Below are 19,124 nucleotides of genomic sequence, written 5' to 3'. Positions count from 1 at the left end.
TCCCTGGATTTTAAGTGGTACACAAAAAACCAAAAACTTAGTACTAATGTATTTATTGTAATGTCCTTTACAAATATGTATAACAAGCTCGTCAAACTTATCATTACATGAATAAATTTAAGACAAGGCTAACATAGGTTAACTTTTTAAAGGAAAGTAATTTTCAAGACACATTGAGCAGATAATTGTGTTACGGAACACAGATATGGGAAAAGTCAGAAAGGTGGTGCTTTTTTTTTTTTTTTTTTTTTTTTTTTTATTTTGGCTGCGCCAGGTCTTAGTTGCAGCATGTGGAATCTAGTTCCCCGACCAGGTATCAAACCCAGGCGCTCTGCATTGGAAGTGTGGAGTCTTAACCACTGGACCACCAGGGAAGTCCCCCCAAATGGTTTTAACAATGGTTCTAGTAACTTTGAGAGAGTGTAAACAAAGACTTACTGCTTCTCTGGCCCAGAGTGGGGGAAGTGCTTATCTTCTCTTCAGATCTGGCTGCAGGGCCATCGTGCCCTCCCCTCTCTGATCCTCGATGTTTACGGACACCGACACGCTCGGTGTCCTGTTCATAACCATGTCCACTGTTTCTTGTGGGCTGAGTGTGCACACGCGTTTTAAATGGTAGCAAGATAATGTGCCGCGTCTAGGCCACCCCTGTTATTTCTATTAAATAATGACATCATGATGGTGACCTGTAATTGTCCATTTTCTATTAACCACCCTGACCAAGTAAACTGTTTTCTGATCTCTCTTAGATGGAAATCCTGTATGAATGTGGAAGCCATTAGCAGAGTAATTGCCGTCCGTTACCATGACAACCAGCCGCTGCAGTCACCTGCCCGAAGTGCTGCCAGACTGCACCAGTTCAGCTGCACCCGTGGTGAAGACCGTGGAGGACTGTGGCAGCCTAGTGAATGGGCAGCCGCAGTATGTCATGCAAGTTTCAGCCAAGGACGGGCAGCTGCTGTCAACAGTAGTGCGGACCCTTGCCACCCAGAGGTAGTACCACAGTTAAAATCAATGAATCGGTAATCAATCCGGAGGGCTGTCAGATGGGAAATGCTAAAGGGAATGTAATTAGTGCTCAGGTCTTTGTGTCAGGTGAGAGGAGGTACTGGGAGAAAAAAAAAAAAAAAACTACACACGTTCTGTCATTGCCGTTTCTATAGCAATGGGGCAAAAAGATAAAACTCATGTTGTGGACTTTTCCGCTTAAAGTCACACTTGCAGAGACCCAGGCAGGGGAGTATCCCACAAGGCACAGGGTAGCTTGCTTAACATTTGTTACGTTGACCTTACTACAGTAATTACATTCTCGTTGTCTCCAGGTGCTAACAAAGGTAGCCCTTTGTTAGAATAGAATGAAGGAGGCACCTGGTTTCAGATGACTGAGCCAAAGTGATTGGATATGTGGGCAAAACTTTTGAAGTGACATTCTGATGTGCATGCTAATCAGCATGCCATGATGGGGGCTGTCCACAGCTACTTCCTGGGGGAGTCACCTCTGGCACATCCCCACGTGGGGGCCTCTTCGGCTGCTTCCTCCTTCACTCTCCCGGCGTCCCAGCCATGATCCTTCATATACACTGTGCCCCGTGAAGTACTATTGTCTCCCCCAAGTGATAAACCGGAGCCAGAAAGAAGGCTCTGAGCAGCCCGGAGACGGCTTATCCAGGCCGGCACTTTGTCCCTGGAGGTCTCCTCTGGTGCTCTTGCTGCCCACTGGCAGGTTGAGAGCCACAGGCTGCCTGGCCTCTAGGTCCTCCTTGGCTTCTCCATTAGTTTCAGAACGGGTAAGTGAGACTGTGACTTACGACTGTAAAATACTGGACTTGCCCGCTGGTTTCAGTGCTGACACTTCTGGCCCTGAGACTTTGGGTCAGTCACTCAGACCTCGACTGCTTACCTTGGTCTGAGCAATTCAGCCAACCCCTCCGGTGCAGATACAGGCCCACCTACGTGCCCCTGCAGCAGAACTCCTAGTGACACCACAACATTCTCTGTCCCCCCGCTCCTAGCCCCGGACGTGGCGGCCACCAGACACGGACTCGCACACCGCCACGTGTTGTAAACATTATCCATGTGCCATCTACTTTCAATCCGTGCGGCTATTGCAAAGGGAAGAAATAGGGAAAAAAAAGGTCAATATATATTTTTCCGCCTCTGGGAAAACTTGTAACAATCAGTTGGGTAGAACTCAGTATACGATGAGGCAGTGAGCATCATTGCTCAGCTGTGAACTGAGACAGACAGTTATCTGTCTGCATATGCCCCCATCACTCTTGAGCCATCAATCACCTCATTTGATCAGGAAAAACAGTCTGCAGAGCTGAAACAACTGAGACCTGTGAGCCAATGTGCGTGTACGTGTGTGTTCTCCTACCACATAGAAATGTAAGCCAGAGCTTTTACAGTTTTACACACATTTGGCTCAGTGTGAATGACGGAGACCAGTAATAATGAGAGAAAAAAGTCAACTCTTTAAACTTTCTTTTCCCACCCCTGAGCATGAGGGGGTCTTTTGGCAAGTGGGAAGGAGATCCTTTCCTCTTTTAATCCCCTTTTAGCCTTCACTCATTCCCAGGATCATCCCCAGAAAGGCCTTTCCACAAAGATGGAGTCAAAGAGAGTGGTGGGCATAAGCCTGGAACACTGTCATCTTTGGGGGACAGGAAGAGGCGGGAGAGGGTGGGTAAAGGGTATGGTCCTTGGGTTGGCGCATACAATGATGACATTTTAAAATCTAATACCCAATAAGGACCTCTAGCAATATAAGAAGACATTAATCAGAGAGGGATAGTCCTCCAGTATCCATTGAGAAGTGAGGCCATCTTGGTTTGAGCCTTCCATTGGCCTCTGACTTATGTGATGAGGGCCATGTTTTTTGATTTTCCCCGACCTGAGTTTTTCTACAAGTGAAAATAGTTACCATTAACTAGGCACTTACCACATGCTGGTCCCTCTTCTAAGCTTGTAATCTGGACTATCTTTTCTCATCCTCACAGTCGCCATATGAGGAAGGCACCATGCTTTGTGCCCATTTTACAGATGAGGAAACTAAAGTCCAGAGAGGTGATGTAACTCACCCAAAGTTAGCCAGCTGGTGAGCAGCAGAGCTGGGGTTCGAGCCCAGGCAGCTGTACTCCAGAGCCTGCCTCACAAACCACTACCCTGTGTGTCCTCACAGAATGTGCAGGGGTGGTGTTTCCAAGTTAAAGGCCAAGCTCTGGACTGAGGCCACCTTGGTAGCACGTACCTTTACTCGCTTTCAGCTTACTGTCCTCAGCGTCCCAAAGTGCATCCTAGGAAAGCTCCAAGGACCAAGCTGCCACAGCGTCATGCTCTGGCTCAGACTGCAGTTCTGTGTGGCAGCTTCAGGGTTGGCCACCAGTCCGTTTCCCTTCTCTCACTCGCCCATCCCACTAAAAGAAGAAAGGAAAGGAACCTCTGGGTATTCAAAAGTGTCCCAGCCTGGTTCAAAAGATACAGTTTGTCTAGAAACTACAATTGGTGTCGTTTCAAAACAACTTCTTAATAGCTAGGGATGATGTTTATTTTTTGATTGGTAGTTTGCCTGAACTACATCGATGTCTAAGGTAAAATTAACACGTTGCTCCTTTTCACTCACTTATGGCCCTGGGCCCACCTGCTCTGGTATTGGTCACCCCCTATTTCTTTGTATTGACAGAAGTAGATGCCCACTACCGAGTGCCAGTGTAGATCTCGGGTTGTAAACCAGGTGTCTGTTCTGAGCAGCTGCCTTGGGGGAGGGTCCGAAGGACACAGAGCCAGAGGACCACAGCGTGGTGGTGGTTTCCAGCCCGTGACCAGCAGGTGCCCCTTCCTCTCTTGCAGCCCCTTCAATGACCGGCCAATGTGCAGGATCTGCCACGAGGGCAGCAGCCAAGAGGACTTGCTCTCTCCATGTGAATGTACAGGGACCCTGGGGACAATTCATCGCAGCTGCCTGGAGCACTGGCTGTCATCCTCAAACACCAACTACTGTGAACTCTGCCACTTCAGGTTTGCAGTCGAGCGCAAACCCAGGCCGTTAGTGGAGGTCAGTAATTGGGACACGTCTTGAAAACTTAACTCTAATGAGCAAATGATGTCTGCTTTTATGCCCAGATCACAAACCCTGTGCAGCTTCACTGAAGCACAGTAATAGCTCTGTGTGTGTGCATGTGTGTGAGAGAGAGAGAGAGACAGACAGACAGAGCCAGCACTCAGGAGCCAACAGTAGAAAGGTGACCTCCACGAGGTGGAGACGAGAGAGTGGGAGAAATCAGTGTGAGGAGAAGGGACGTTTAGAGACTTGATCTCCATTTCCCATTCCTGTGACGTGGAGCAAACAGGTCAAACACACTGTTCTCTTTGCACACCATCTCTCACCTTGAAGCAACAGATAAATGGGCATTTGGGTTGCCTAGTCTGAGAAGTCTTTGTGAAAAAAAATAGCTGCATTGTATAATGCATATAGACCTAGACTTCTGGGTCTGAATAGTTCTACGACCTTAGGTAAGTGACTTCACCTATTGGAATTACTATGAGGGTTAAATGAGTTAATATTTATTATACACTTATAATACCAGGTACATAGTCAAGTGTTTGAATAAGAAAAGTCTCAGTCCCTCCTAGGAAATTACATGCAAGCTTTTTTCAGCTAATAACCTGAATCTCTTTTCCTAAAGAGATTCTTAGGATTGGAATCTCTTTTCTTAAAAGTGATGCTGTCAACTCGGCCATTAAAATGTCAGGACATTCCTTTTCCTATTTTAGGGGCCATATGATGCTTCTTTAGACCCAGGGTCTGGTCTTGTATTAACTGGGGAAATTGGAAAAAATGATTAGATTATTTTTGCCTTCTCTCCTACCCCCAACTTCTAGTCAATCAAAACTTGGATATTGGCAACAATAAATATTCTAATACATTATGAAGCACAGCTAGTTGAAAGGGACCAACACATTGTGCCTATAATCCAGTCAGGCTGATAACCTCCTCCTTATTTCAGCAGCTGACCCAGTGGAACTTTGACATTACACTAGAGCTAGAGCTCAAGAAGCCCTTCTTGGAGGCTATTTAAAATGGTATATTAGCACCCTGGCACTAAGACTCTAGGGAGCTCTGCTTAAACATTCTTTTGGTTTTGACCTTGAAAATTTAATCAGGACCTGTAACTGGGGCCTGTTTTAACTATGACTTGCTTGCCAAATGGCACAAAATTTATTTGACTTGCCCCAATAAACACTATGCTTCTTTTTAAGATTCTGGATCAAGTGGCCTCTTAATTTAGGCATCTTGCTGATTGACATCGACTTCCAGAAATTCGTTTTTGTTGAGTGCTGTGAGGGATTTGGCCCAATGCTGCATTCATTGGGATTTGCATTTCGGAACTTCTCTGCAGAAGGGGAAATATAATTAAATAATAAACAAAGGAGGTGAAGATTTCCAAGCCCAATGGCAAACGTTAAAAAGAAGCCTATTTCTCCTTTCTAGAAACTTTTTGGAACCTTCCCAAGTTGATATTGCAGCTTCTTCCAGGGAAGCCGACTTCCCAGAGTAAGGAAACCCTGCTTTGAATGGGCTGCATCCAGTGGTCTTTTTTTTACCGGTCTCTCCCCAGTAAAGAAGACTTTTGCTTGGTAAAAACCCCAGTGTGTGTATGCATAATACAATAGATAACAAAGGAGGGGGTGCATGTGCGTGCGTGTCAGATAACACACACGTGTGAACCCTTTCAGTCTCAGAGAGGGACACGTACCCCAACACAGAGGTTTCTTCAGAGCTGCTGATGTCAGGCTATGGACGGACTCCAGCATCTTAGGCAACTGTCATTAAACAAGGAAACGAGGCAAATGACCTTGAGAATGTGTGAGGTGCTCTGCAAGATTTAGGCCCTCGCCTACAAAAACTTCACCCAAACGGTCACTGGTGGTGAAATTTTCATTGCACAAATGGAATGTGACATTTTTCAGAGTTAATGATGATTGAACAAGTTGAAAGTGAAAGGCAGACCTTCTCAAGCCGGGGAGGCTGGCCATTTGATCATCCCATGGCGAAATGAACTTGCTGTTTGACCACAAGCAATAAAAAGAAATTGTCTTTGGTTTCTCAGCTGGAGGACAAATGAGAACCAGGTGCAGGCAGATTTTTAAACAAATGACATTACTAATTGACTTTTATCCTCTTACCAAAGGGTGGGTTTATTCACAGTGAGCATTGCTTCTCAATATGTTTACCTCTAGATGAACATGAGTCTTTTTAGTAAATCAGCAAAACCTGCCTATTTGGGTTAAGCATTAGGAGTACTGTTACTTTATTTCTCATTTTCACTCTTTTAATTGCTTTAATCATTACTTTATTTACCAGTTGGATCTGCCTTCTCATTAAAGCAAGAAAATTCCGTAACATTTCATTTCAAAATCAATGGGATAATAACAACTCCATTGCTAGAGGAAGTGGTTGAAAAAGTCATTTATAAATTTTATTTGTCAGCATCCGGACGTTACATCAGTCAGAATTGTTGTAACACCTCAGACTCCCATTCTTTAGTAAACTCTCAGTCCTTCATTCACCGTAAGCCTTCGTCTTCCTCAGTATCCTGTTGGGAAGACACTTCCCCTTCCATCCTTTCCTACGCTCTCTGCAGCCAGCAGTTGGATGTTCATTTTTAACATATCAGGAACCCAGAGCCATCTTCTACACAGGCTGCTACATAAAGTCTTTCCTCCCTTTCCCTGCAAAATGGTGAGTTTCTACTCAAAATGGCCAAATCAATGGGCTGGTTACTATTAGCTTCTCCAAATAGGGCATCACCTCTCCACTTACCACTGACCATCTGGGTGGCGTGGCAGTTTCTCTGAGCTGCAGTGTGGAGGGTGAGCCACAGGCTCTCTGTGATCTCTTTGGCCTCTATAAGCCTCAAATTCTTGGGCAAAAAAATATATTCTACACTTAAAATGAGTACATTGTATGGTAAGTAAATTATACTTCAGTAAGTTGCTTGTGTGTGTCTACTTACCGACCTACCTACATGGCGGAACTAAATCTTTTAGTCTTTTAAGTTCATTGCCAGTTTTATACCCTAAATATTTTCTTGGTGCTAAGTAAGCAAGTATAACAAGAGTTAGTTTCAACCCAAGAGAGCTACATTGCGATCATCCGGTTTATTCAATTGTGGATGAATTTCCTCTATTGTCCAGCTAAGGTAAATCTCCTAAGATCTGTACCTACTTGGGCAAAGCTTGAAAGGAAAGCATTCGAACCGTCCATAGCAAAAAGGAGGAGCAGACATAACCCACATACATTTCATACCTACACAGCCAGCACTTCTCTCATGAAAGCTACATATTTTTTGTTGATGATGGAAAATGTACCCAGTGGCGATTTGTCAGATGAATTAGCTCCAAAATATTGACCTGGTATTGGCAGTAAATAGACATCAACTGACCATAAAAGGATTCACGGAATGACCAGCCTGGGTAGTTTTATGGTCTCCTCCCTGCTCATTTTCAATTTTACTCATTTCTCGGTGTAAGTTGAACTCTAATACCATTCTTTTATAAGGGTGAAATACAGCAAACCAATAAAAATATCACAGTTTGTTCCCAGAAATGTGTGCCTTGACTTCAGCCTGTTGCCATGATTGCATATCTGATTGAGCAGTTTGCCAAGGAAGCCCAGGTTGCTATGTGCAAGTAGCGTGCTTGCAACATCAGCTTCCAGTGATGAGAATATCTGCCAGTGGGCTTTCCTAAGACGTGTATCAGTAACACCCACCCTTGCCCGGGAAACTCATGAAGTAATAGGTCAGCTCAACAACGTCGTGATTAAAGTGAAACAGCCAGGAAATGGTGGAAATCTGCAGGAAAGGCTTCCTAGGATCTGATCTTCCTCCAATCAGGGAGACATGGTGATTTTTCTCAGAAGGAGTGATTAGGTTTCCGTATTCCTATTTCCTTTACCCAACCCCAGCTGACTGATAAGAATTGTATGAACAATTTAAAAGCTCTTCCCTGTGAGTCAGAGGTTGAGCTAAATTGAAACAGACTGTTTTCACACATATCAGTTACTCAGAATAATGGGATATAAAGGGAGCTGAGGATTAAGGATTTTTTTTTCAAACTTTTTATTTATAATTTTTTTTTAAGTCACTGGAGGAAAATGGTTTTAAAGTGTGCCCTGGATTCACTGTCATCTCCAGCTATACAACAGGGAGCAGAGTTGAACTGCTGTGAAGAAATGCCTTTGTACCTTGGCGCTTCACTATTTAATAGATTTGAGACTTCACTGAAACCCTCCTACTGTGTTTCTTTCAGACTTAGGTGAGGACGTTGCTCGCTTCGTTGTAGTGGGTTTGGTTTGGTTTTGATTTCCTTTTAATATTTATTTATTTTATTTTATTTTTGGCTGCGTCAGGTCTTAGTCGCAGCATTGCGGGATCTTCATTGCGGCGTGTGGGATCTTTCCTTGCAGCACACGGGCTTCTCTCTAGCTGTAGCGCACGGCTTTCTCTCTAGTTGTGACATGTGGGTTTTCTCTTTCGTTGTGGCGCACGGGCTCCAGAGCGCGTGGGCTCTGTAGTTTGCAGCACGCAGGCTCTCTAGTTGAGGCGTGCGGGCTTAGTTGCCCCACGGCATGTGGGATCTTAGTTCCCCGACTAGGGATCGAACCCACGTCCCCTGCCTTGGAAGGCAGATTCTTTACCACTGGACCACCAGGGAAGTCCCTGGTTTTGATTTTTAATGTATTCTTGTAAGTAAAAACATGAGCTTTGTGTTTCAGAGTATTCATTTTCATCAGCAAACCCTTGTAGCATTGGGATAATTAGGGAATGACACCAGAGGGGATATAAACTGATTGAGAAAGCTTCCCAGGCATGAGGACCACCTACTTCCTCGAAGGAAGGCAGGCAGGCTCCCCTCTTCATTCCAACCCGTGAGCGAAGGGCAGGCCAGTGAGAAAGGTGGCTGGACCATAATCACAGCATGTGATAGGCAATCATGAAGCCTCTGTTCGTTGAATAAACGGATGAATGGAGAACCTTCCTCCCCCAGTTGCAAACCCTGTATCGTATTTGGGGCCTGTGGTTGTAAATCAAAGAAAATGACCCTTTGCCCTTGCAGTTCAGGACAGACACAGTTGGACAAGGGCTTATATAACACAAACTAGCACCACTGCTTTGAGCCACACAACAAATGTGATGATTCTCACAAATCCTGGCTTCCGTTTGGTCATCAGTCCTCCATCAGGTTTTCAAGAATGGCAGGTGGCAGGAGCCCTGTACCACTGGTAGCCAATGGGGAGAAAACATGTGCTTCAGGTCTTGGCAGGGAGACGCTGGCCCGAGTTAGAGGAGGGTTTTGGGGGATGGGGAGGATCAGGCCGTTCGGAAAGATTCAGGCCCAGCTGGCATTTGTCAAGCTTTTCTGAATCCAAACTCTGGGCAAGCAAAGGCTTCACCATAGTATTGGGGGGAAACGATCGTCTTACCCATTTGGTAGATGAAGACACAGGTTTCCGGTGGTTATGTGAGGTCAGGATCCCAACGAGGAGGAAGGAAGGTCTCAGGAGCTGCACTCAGGCCTCGCTCTCTCCTCCTGTGTTCTGGAGGGACGAATGGAAGAGAAGCACCGTGGCAGCATTTGCGCAGTGGGATGGGGGAGGGATTTACCTGAACCCACCAGGAGTTCCCACTTCCCACCTTCCCGTGCACTGAGCACAGGTCCTCAGCTCCCCTGGTGCTGATCAGGCCCCTCCTCTCTGGCTCCGTCTCCCAGAGGCAGCTCTTCCAGCCGCTCCAGGCCGGGCTAAGGCCTCCCAAAGCAAGAGTCAGGGCTCATAGCATGAAGGACAAAGGAAAGATTATGTACCAGAAAGGGGAGCGTGTGGAGGGACTTTGTGTCTGTTTTCTGGACAACACAGCAAAGACCCACTGAGTGACATCTGTGCCGGTGACTTTTCCTAGCAGGGCTTAACATCCTGGCTGGGGCTGCTGTTCTAGAACCGTGAGACAGCCAGCTGGCTGCCCACCACCTCAGTGAGAACCTGAACAAGTCATTTCTCCTCTTAATGCGTCAGCTTCCTCACCAGTGAAACAGAGCAGAACTAGCCAACTGGTGACCTCGTTCACGCACACAGGTGTGCTTTATTGAATTAACACTTTTTTAGTGTGAATGCCTTCAGGTGGGACATGCATGCGCTTTCCAGTTCCCCCAGGCCTTGCCTTTTGCTTACGCCCACCCAGCCCTCTTCACCCTCTTGCATTATGTGCCTACCATTTACATTTGAGATTCCAGAATTGGGTGATGTCTTTCAAACAGTTTAAAAGAGTTCGCTAATGCTGTGTGATTTCTTTCTACCAACATCTTTCTTCCAGGGTAATACAGACTGAACTTAATGATCTCCCTCCTATTGTCCCCACGTTATTAATGAGCTGAAATGGCTGGTTCAACATCACACGATAAATGAACCACTAAGAGACAGGGTACCAGCACCAACAGTGGTGAGAAGTACGTTGCACTGCAGTATCCCTTAGTGTTGGCCAAGCATTTCCTTGACCTCTGATCAGGTTGCTGAGCAAGACACCAGCCTCCCCATCCTTTGTCCAGCAGTTGAGATGACCTGCCTGATGACCGAAGTCCAGCAATGCTTGATCCTGCAGTTGTTCAGTCTTGGATTTTTCTCTTGGTTCTGGTGATTAATTTGGCAGTTGCTTCGTTACTTAAAGCTTAGTTACAAAGAAGCTGTTTTAAGGTACCTATTAAATTCGCAGCTTGCTTCATTAAAAATCACTTCATTAAAAAAGTAAGCCAACTGAAGTGTTCACATGGCCATGCCAGATGGAAGGGAGCTAACTGCCTGGTGCCTGGGTTTTCAGCCCATCCACCACTGGGAAAGGACTAATTTGGGGGTGGGGTGGGAAATCCTGTTCCTTGCACAAAAAGAATTACATGACCAATTCTAGTATTTTAAATTGTATTGATACTTACAGTAAGCTTGGGTTGAAATACAAATTAGAATTCACGTTTTCAAGAGGACCTTTCTTGGTCCTAGTAGCTGCCCTCAACCCCTCCCCATCTGAGGGTTTCCTGCAGCAAGGCACAAAGATGCGAAACACCAAGAATTGTTTCACACAACTTTTTAATTTTAATTATTCTGTGCTTTAACACATGCAGAGGAGGGCAAAGAACAATATATAAACAGGTTTGTATCTACCACCTAGAATTAATAAATGTCACCATTTTGTGAGTGACATACCTTTCAAAGAACAGCCTCTTGAGGGGGCAGGGAGGAAATGTCTAGAGTCGTCACTAATTCATCCTCAGGTAGTCTCAAAGATAGGAGAAAATTCAGCCAGGTTTCCCTGAAGCACATCTGGGCCAAGAACAAGAAGTAAACAGAATGAGAGAGAGAATCCCGAAGGATTCCAGCCCCTTTGAGCTACCTCCAAATGTAAGAACAAATAGTACAGGTAGTGCTGGCCACCAAGGGGACCACTTCTTGGAAAGGCAGACAATTCGAAGTTACTATATGGGAGTTCGGGGGGCAGCGGGTGGAGGGGAAAGTGTCCCTGGGCAGCTGGCGGGAGAGCTTTGTAAAGGCGAGTGTGATCCAGGAGCAGTGAAATGTCACTGAATGACTACATCCAGTAATCATCTCTCTCCTAAGTCCTGCCGAAATAACAAGGCACAATTAGCTCACAGGAGCTGCCCTGTGCAGGTAGAAGGCACCAGGTTGAACTGAAGTGAGACATAAGTTGCATCAGGCCTGGTGCAGATTTCAGGTGCAGAGTTACCAAATATGCATGAAACTCCCCGCTGAGGGCTTCTGCCTGCCCTCCTCTTGCCTTTTCAGTTTTAAGTGCCAACACCTGACACTTTTAACTCCAGAGAAAGAATACACACTTTTAAACACATAATAGTGTGAAATATTGTGAGCAGTACATGATTATGGTTAAATGCTGCCTAATGGGCAATTATATTCGAATGAGCCAAGTGGAGAAGTATCCTCAGTTAGGCAGTGGAAGCTCAGTGGTCATTTATTCACTGAATAACACCCTGCTTTGCCCATTTATGCTAAGATCTTCGTTTTCTAGCACAGGCACAGATCTTGACATGACACTCCAATCCAGTGGCATTCATTAATTTCGCTGTGACTCCATCTATTTTTATCCTTAAGATGTTCACACCCCAGAGTTTTCTCTTCTTAAATTATTTAACCATTTCCTAGGCAGAGGGGAAATATTATATGCTGTACACTTTATATAGTCATCTTATTTCAATGTCTCGGGTATCCCTAGAATGGATATTATCCCATTTTGTAGATAAGGAAGCTGAGATTCTGAAATGTTGTCACCCTTCAGAGATCTTAAAGACTTTCAGCCACAGGGCTAGTAAGCAGAGAAGGCAGAAGAAGAATGCAGGTTCCTCTGGCTCCAGAGTCCATGCACTTGCCACCATACCTGGCTTCTTCCTTCCTGGCTCAAGACTACTTTCTTTCACTTGCTTATTGACGCACACAGGTACAAGCACACACAGAAGCGAGGGCTTCTTCACCAACAGCCAGCCTTTCTAAGGGACTAAATGTCCCTTAAAAAGGGGAGAATGCAAAAAGTGATGATTAAAGCCCTGATTTCCTCTTGACGTTGGCTTCGTCCATGAAATCCAGAGCTGTTAGCGGGGAGGGAAGGATGAAGAGGCAGAGCAGAGAGAATTTTTAGGGCAGTGTACACCACCGCAATGGTGGCTGCCTGTCGTTATACATGTGTCCAAACCCATAGAATGTACACCGGGAGTGAACCCTAATGTAAACTGTGGACTTGGGGTGATGATGACGTGTCAATCTAGGGCCATCGATTGTAACAAACGTACCAGTCTTGGGGGGAGGATGTTGATAATGGGGGAGGCTGTACATGTGGGGAGGCACTGGGTATATTGGGCCTCTGTACTTTCCACTCAATTTTGCTGTGAATCTAAAACTACCTCTAAAAAATGAAGTGCATTAAAACAACACAACCACAACGAGCTGTGCCAGACTGTGTGCTGGGACAGTGGAATGGCAGTTCTTCTCTGTGCTCCTGATACCCTGGTCTCGGGGAAACAAAGCTCTTAGGTACACCACCCTGTTAGAAGCCAGAAAACTCATTCTTCATTTCCAAGGGACTTTACACACCCTGTCTTTTTCCCTTTTCATCTAGTTACTTTTTCTCTGCACTTGCGTCTTCATTTCCGAGAGTCATTATGTCACCCATTTCTTCTGAGATCTCTCCTAAGGGAGAGATGTTATTAGAAAGCCTGGTGAACTCAAAATGTTTGAGCCTTTTCCCTCCTTTCAGGAACAGGTTGTGAAGGTTAATCGGTCATAATATGGTTGTACACACACGCGAGGTAAATTTCTTTAAAGACTGTCATCTACATAACTCGGATTGGTGACACTGGTTCTGCAGCTCATGAAGGAGAACCCTGGTTTTTCTCTTGAATTATGTATGTAATTGCCTCGGTTCTTCGCTTCCCTTTCTTGACAGGTGCCGCAGATTTGGGGAAAGATAAGAAAGACCCTGTCAGGTCTTGTCGCTTTGCTTTCCTCCTCCATATTGTTCACTAAACTTACATTCCTGTGCGGTGCCTCATGGCTGCCTGACTTCATTCGTGAAGAGACAGGGACCCCGTGAGATTGTCTGGGATAAAACTGTTTCTTTGCCATCCATTATTACAGAGCTAGAGGGATAGGTTTATGCTGTGATGGATACATGAGAGCAAAGTTATGTTTGTGTGTGTCTAACATGAAAGAGAAAAAAAAAGTCTTTTGAAGCTTTTAGTTTAGAATACTGAAAAGCAGCCTTAATTCTTCGGTGTGCCACCTATTAAAATGTGTAAAACATCTGTTTGTGAAGACTGAGGTCAGATTAAAAGAAGAAAATGAAATATTTTCTACTCATTATTTTATCATCACTTCACCTCCAGCGATCCTATTAGAGACAGAAAGTTGGCATAAATGGTGAAGTTCAAAATCTTTTAGGGCTCTGAGGGAAAATGGCTAGTGTAGTATACGTGAAATGCTGCTGGCAGGTAGGAATAGCAGGAAAGTTGTAAAATAGAGTTTATAGGCATTAAGGACATATCTGTGTAGAATCAATAAAAGCAGAAATCGGCAGATGAAGAGAAAACATTCACCATCCTAGAAAATTATGCAGCCCCTCCTAACACTTTTCTTACTTCCAAAGGCTAGATCTTTGCGTTAAAGCTGGCAGATGATGGGAGACAAGGCCTGAGAGGTGAAAGTAAGAAAAAGGCTCTAATATTTTGCTAAACACTGGCTCATCTGCTTAAAAGCTATGAGTTTAATGTTGAAACCCAGAAATCATTCGTTCATCAAAATATACACATTTTCGGCTGCTTGTAAGATGTACCTGACAGATGCATATGTCTGAAGAATGATCCTGTTGGATGAAGCTATGGCAAGGTGGAAAGAAATATCTACAAAACAGGGTTCATGCAAGAGTTGGGGGGGGGAGTCTGTAGGGAAATCTACAAGACACTTCAAGTCACTTTTACCAAGGCTGTTTTTCGGAATCAGATTTTTAAAACACGGTTTATTCAGATACAATTCATTTACCACATAGTTCACGGATTTGAAGCATACAATTCAGTGACATTCAGTGTATTCACAGAGTTCAGTAACCATCACCACAGTCAATTTTCTTTTTTTAATAAAAAAATTTTTTTTAATTTGCCTACAGAAATTTCACTCCTAGGTATATACTTACAGAAATACATACCTATGTTCACCATGAAACATGTACAGCAGTGTTCAGAGCAACACTACCTATACTTGCCAAAAACTATAAAATTCATGTGTCCATCTCTAGCAGACAGGGCTGGAACCAGAGTGAGGTAAGTGAAGCACTCACCTCAGGAGCAAAATTTAAATGGTACCCAAAAATCTAATACTCAAGATAAATAATATTTTAATGCAATGGCTTTTTTCAATCAAAAGTAATGCAAAAACTCCACAATGAACAAAATATCAAATTTTTAAATAAAAGCAGGATCAGTATTACTGATTTTTCCTCAGGCTCCAGGATGGCTTGGCACAGAAATGACAGTAGAATAGACAAATAAATTATGCTATACACAGTGAGAATAAATGAACTACAACTACAGCAATAGCATAGATGAATCTCACAGATATAATGTTAAGCAAAACGAGCCAGACACTAAAGTGTATGCACTGGTAACTCAAAAACAGGCAAAGTTCTTGTTCAAAAGTAGGTGAAACTAATCTAGGATATTAAAAATCAGGATAGTGATTTCCCTTGGAAGGGGGCATGGGAGGGGGAGGAGGGTTCTGTAACTCTAGGAATATTCTATCTCTTGATCTGTATGTTCCATGGGTTTTAAACTTTGGGAGAATCCATCAACCAGCTTATTTAATGATTTGTGTACTTTTTATATGTGCTAAAAAAATTTTAGGAGTTGTCTTACTCTAGACCTAGAGATTATCATACTAAGTAAAGTAAGTCAAAGACAAATATCATATGATATCACTTACATGTGAAATCTTAAAAAATGATACAAATGAACTTATTTACAAAACAGAAGCAGACTCACAGACATAGAAAACAAACTTAGGGTTACCAAAGGGTAAACGGGGGAGAGATAAATTAGGAGTGTGAGATTAATTTATACACACTACTATATTTGGAATTAACAGATACATACTATTACAGATAAAATAGATAAACAACGAGGACCGCCTGTGTAGCACAGGGAACTGTATTCAATATCTTGTAATAACTGATAATGGAAAAGAATCTGAAAAAGAATATAGATATACATATATGTGTATATATATACATATACACACACACTCACATATATGTATAACTGAATCACTTTGCTGTACACCTGAAACATTGTAAATCATCTACAATCCAATTTTTTTTTTTTTTTTTTTTATGGCTGCGTTGGGTCTTGGCCGCTGTGCGGGCTTTCTCTAGTTGCGGCGAGCGGGGTCCACTCCTCGCCGCGGTGCGCGGGCCTCTCACCGCGGTGGCCTCTCCCGCTGCGGAGCACGGGCTCCAGGCACGCGGGCTCAGCAGCCCTGGCCCGCGGGCTCCAGAGCACAGGCCCAGCATCTGCAGCACACAGGCCTAGCTGCTCCACGGCACGTGGGATCCTCCCGGACCAGGGCTCGAACCCGCGGCCCCTGCCTTGGCAGGAGACTTCTTAACCACTGCGCCACCAGGGAAGTGTCTATAATTCAATTTTTAAAATGTGTGGGAAAAAGAGAAGTATTACAAAAATAAAATTGAAAAAAGAATTCCCCTACTTAGAAGTGACAATATATACCAGCGACTTCAAGATGAGATGAGCCCCAGGAGGAGGAGACCACAGTCAATTTTAGAACTTTTTCATCACCCTAAAAAGAAACCTTACACACTTCAGCCTTCACTTTCCAGTCCTCACGTCCCTGCCCCCGCCCCCTCCCCCCAGCCCAGTGCAACCAAGAATCTATTTTATACCTCTATGATTTGCCTATTCTGGACATTTCCTATAAATGGAACCCTGCAGTGTGTGGTCCTTTGTGACTACTTTCCTTCACATAGCATAAGGTTTGCAAGGTTCAGTGTCAGATTTTATAGAAAACGTATCTTAACCTTCCTTGCTATCATTTTTATTTGACTCCTTCTCAACATCCTATTTACCTTAATATACTACCATTTACTGAGTCCTTACCCTGTGCCACTGTTCTAGGCACTTTCGTGTTCTACTATTTGTATGTACAACCTTCTCCATTTTAGAAAGGAGGAAACTAGCACAGAGGTATGGATGGTTTATTTCCCTTTTAAAGTTTTGTCTTTTGCCTATCACAATTTATGTGATGAAACCCTGTTTGCTTTTTTTACTCTTTTATTGTGTGGAAATCATCTGTGCATTGATTTTTTTTATGTGGTCTGAAGTTTTGCCATCTTTGTCCAGTAAAAGTCCTTTTATTCTTTAAGCCCTTTAATTTAATATGGCTGCTTTCATGATTCTGCTGCCCTACAACTGCACAATTAATTTTTTAAATATTATAGTTTGTGCCCTAGGTTGATTTTTTTCTTAAACCAGGGTCTAAGGAGAGATTATGGATTCTCAGAAGGCAGTCAAATCCTACTGCCCATATTCTTATATTCATCAAAGCTCAGAGAGTTGGATTAGACCAAAGAGTGTCTTAAGACAGTTTAGGAAGATACTCTGGAACAGTGCTTCTTCTCTGCAGATATGTTTGAGAATCAGATCAAAGCTTGAACTCTCTCCCCTGAAATGCACAGACAACCAGTGTTCAAATAAAGTCACAAAGGTTTTCTGAAGCCCTAGGCCCAGGGTCAAAGACCCCTGACCTAGAAGGATAGTTATATAAGCTGCAAGGGAACATGTAGATTTTCCAAAAGTGTCTCTTGCACCCTTAAAATGTTTTAAGCATGAAAAGTAAGGGAAACTTATCAACCCTTCACTGTAAATTCCTTCTTCTGTGAGGAGGCCACATTATAATTCTGGGGCGCCACAACAGCGGATATGACTTGCTAGTCTTGATGGGAGGGCTGCTGATTCAGTTCTGCACATATACAGGACTGGGCTAGTTATTAACTTGGGTTCTTCCATGGTTGGCTTGGTTCTGCCATGAGGGCACATGTCTCAGGATCGCTCAAGCTAAAAATGCATGTGTGTCTCCCAATTGGAGTCGAGCTTTCCCACAGGCAGCAGCTGTGTTCATCCAGCCAGTCTCCTGCTTGCCTGTCTGTAAATGCCAGTCCCTGACGTCATGACCCCTGTCATGGAGCCGTTGCCTCTACCCATTAAGAATGCCTTCCCTGAAGGCAGCTCTGGGAGATTTGTAGCAAAATGGTCTACAAACATTGAACATAATCAAAAGAAGTAATGCCAGCAAAATGGAAACCATCACCCTCCCCTCACGTGACACCACAGCGTATTTTTACCTGGTGGTCTGATATTCCGGGCCCCATACCTAATGGAGGGTATCTGAAGAGTCCAGGGGAGCAGTAAAAACAGGTGGCTGGGGGCTTCCCTGGTGGCGCAGTGGTTGAGAATCTGACTGCCAATGCAGGGGACACGGGTTCAAGCCCTGGTCTGGGAAGATCCCACATGCCACGGAGCAACTAGGCCCGTGAGCCACAATTACTGAGCCTGCGCATCTGGAGCCTGTGCTCTGCAACAAGAGAGGCCGCGACAGTGAGAGGCCCGCGCACCGCGATGAAGAGTGGCCCCCACTTGCCGCAACTAGAGAAAGCCCTCGCACGGAAACGAAGACCCAACACAGCCAAAAATAAAATAAATAAATAAATTAAATTTTTTTTAAAAACTGCTAAGATTATAAAAACAAAAAACAGGTGGCTGGGGGAGCCTGGACAGAGAGGGGGAGACTCTTTCACCTGGATGTGAGGAGGCTAAGGAAGGGCATGTCTGAAATCTTACAAATCATGAACAACTTAGATAACGTGAGCATGACGTTCGTAGCACGATCCAAATTACATGAATGCTGGTGGGCTCCCCTTGAAATTTGAGGGCAGGAGTGTCAAACAAAAATAAAGAGGTTCCACCAAATACTGCAACTCATGAACTTAAGCCATTGCCTCCGGTGGAGCCTTGAGAGATTCCAGATCCATTCGTTGCTAAGATGGGTCTAACGTCAACAAGGTCAGACAGGCCCTAAATATTTGGGGAACTTTTTGGCAGCAAAACATTGGCCTGTAAGCACTGTGAACGTAAAAGTTCTTCTGTTCTCACAGTCGTCCATCTAGCAGAAAGTTCCTCTTTTCACAGTATTCCCATCCTTGCTGACTTTGGGAATATATGGCCCTGGTGAGAATGTCTCTTCTGTCCTGTATTTTACGCGTGCATCATATTTCATTGAAATCCCTCCACCACACTCTGCTTGGATAGCTTTCATACTCACATTCTCACTACATCTGAGGGACACAGATTTTTTAATGTGGTCCCATTTTGAGGACCTGGTTGTGAATTTGATTTCTCCCTCTCTATTCCTTTAAATATCCCCAATTCTTAAAATAGGGATGTATTATCCTTATTCATGTTATTCATCATATTCTCATCTTCTGTACAGT

At 44.2% G+C, this 19,124-nt stretch overlaps 1 protein-coding gene across 4 annotated transcripts in view; it reads left to right on the top strand.

Annotated features, from left to right (window-relative positions):
* The window catches only part of MARCHF3 (membrane associated ring-CH-type finger 3), a 151,050-nt gene that overhangs the window by 111,855 nt on the left and 20,071 nt on the right, over positions 1-19,124 (top strand). For all 4 annotated transcript variants that reach the window (XM_082380727.1, XM_082380728.1, XM_082380725.1 and 1 more), the window contains exons 2-3: positions 750-993; positions 3,850-4,054. In XM_082380727.1, coding sequence (XP_082236853.1) covers positions 806-993; positions 3,850-4,054 — 393 coding nt within the window. In that variant the 5' untranslated portion in view covers positions 750-805. The remainder of the gene's footprint in view (positions 1-749; positions 994-3,849; positions 4,055-19,124) is intronic.

Source organism: Balaenoptera borealis, assembly GCF_965194805.1.
Source record: "Balaenoptera borealis genome assembly, chromosome: 2".
Lineage (NCBI taxonomy): Eukaryota > Metazoa > Chordata > Mammalia > Artiodactyla > Balaenopteridae > Balaenoptera > Balaenoptera borealis.
The sequence above is the reverse complement of the archived record's forward strand: the minus strand, read 5'-3'. Positions and strand labels throughout refer to the sequence as shown.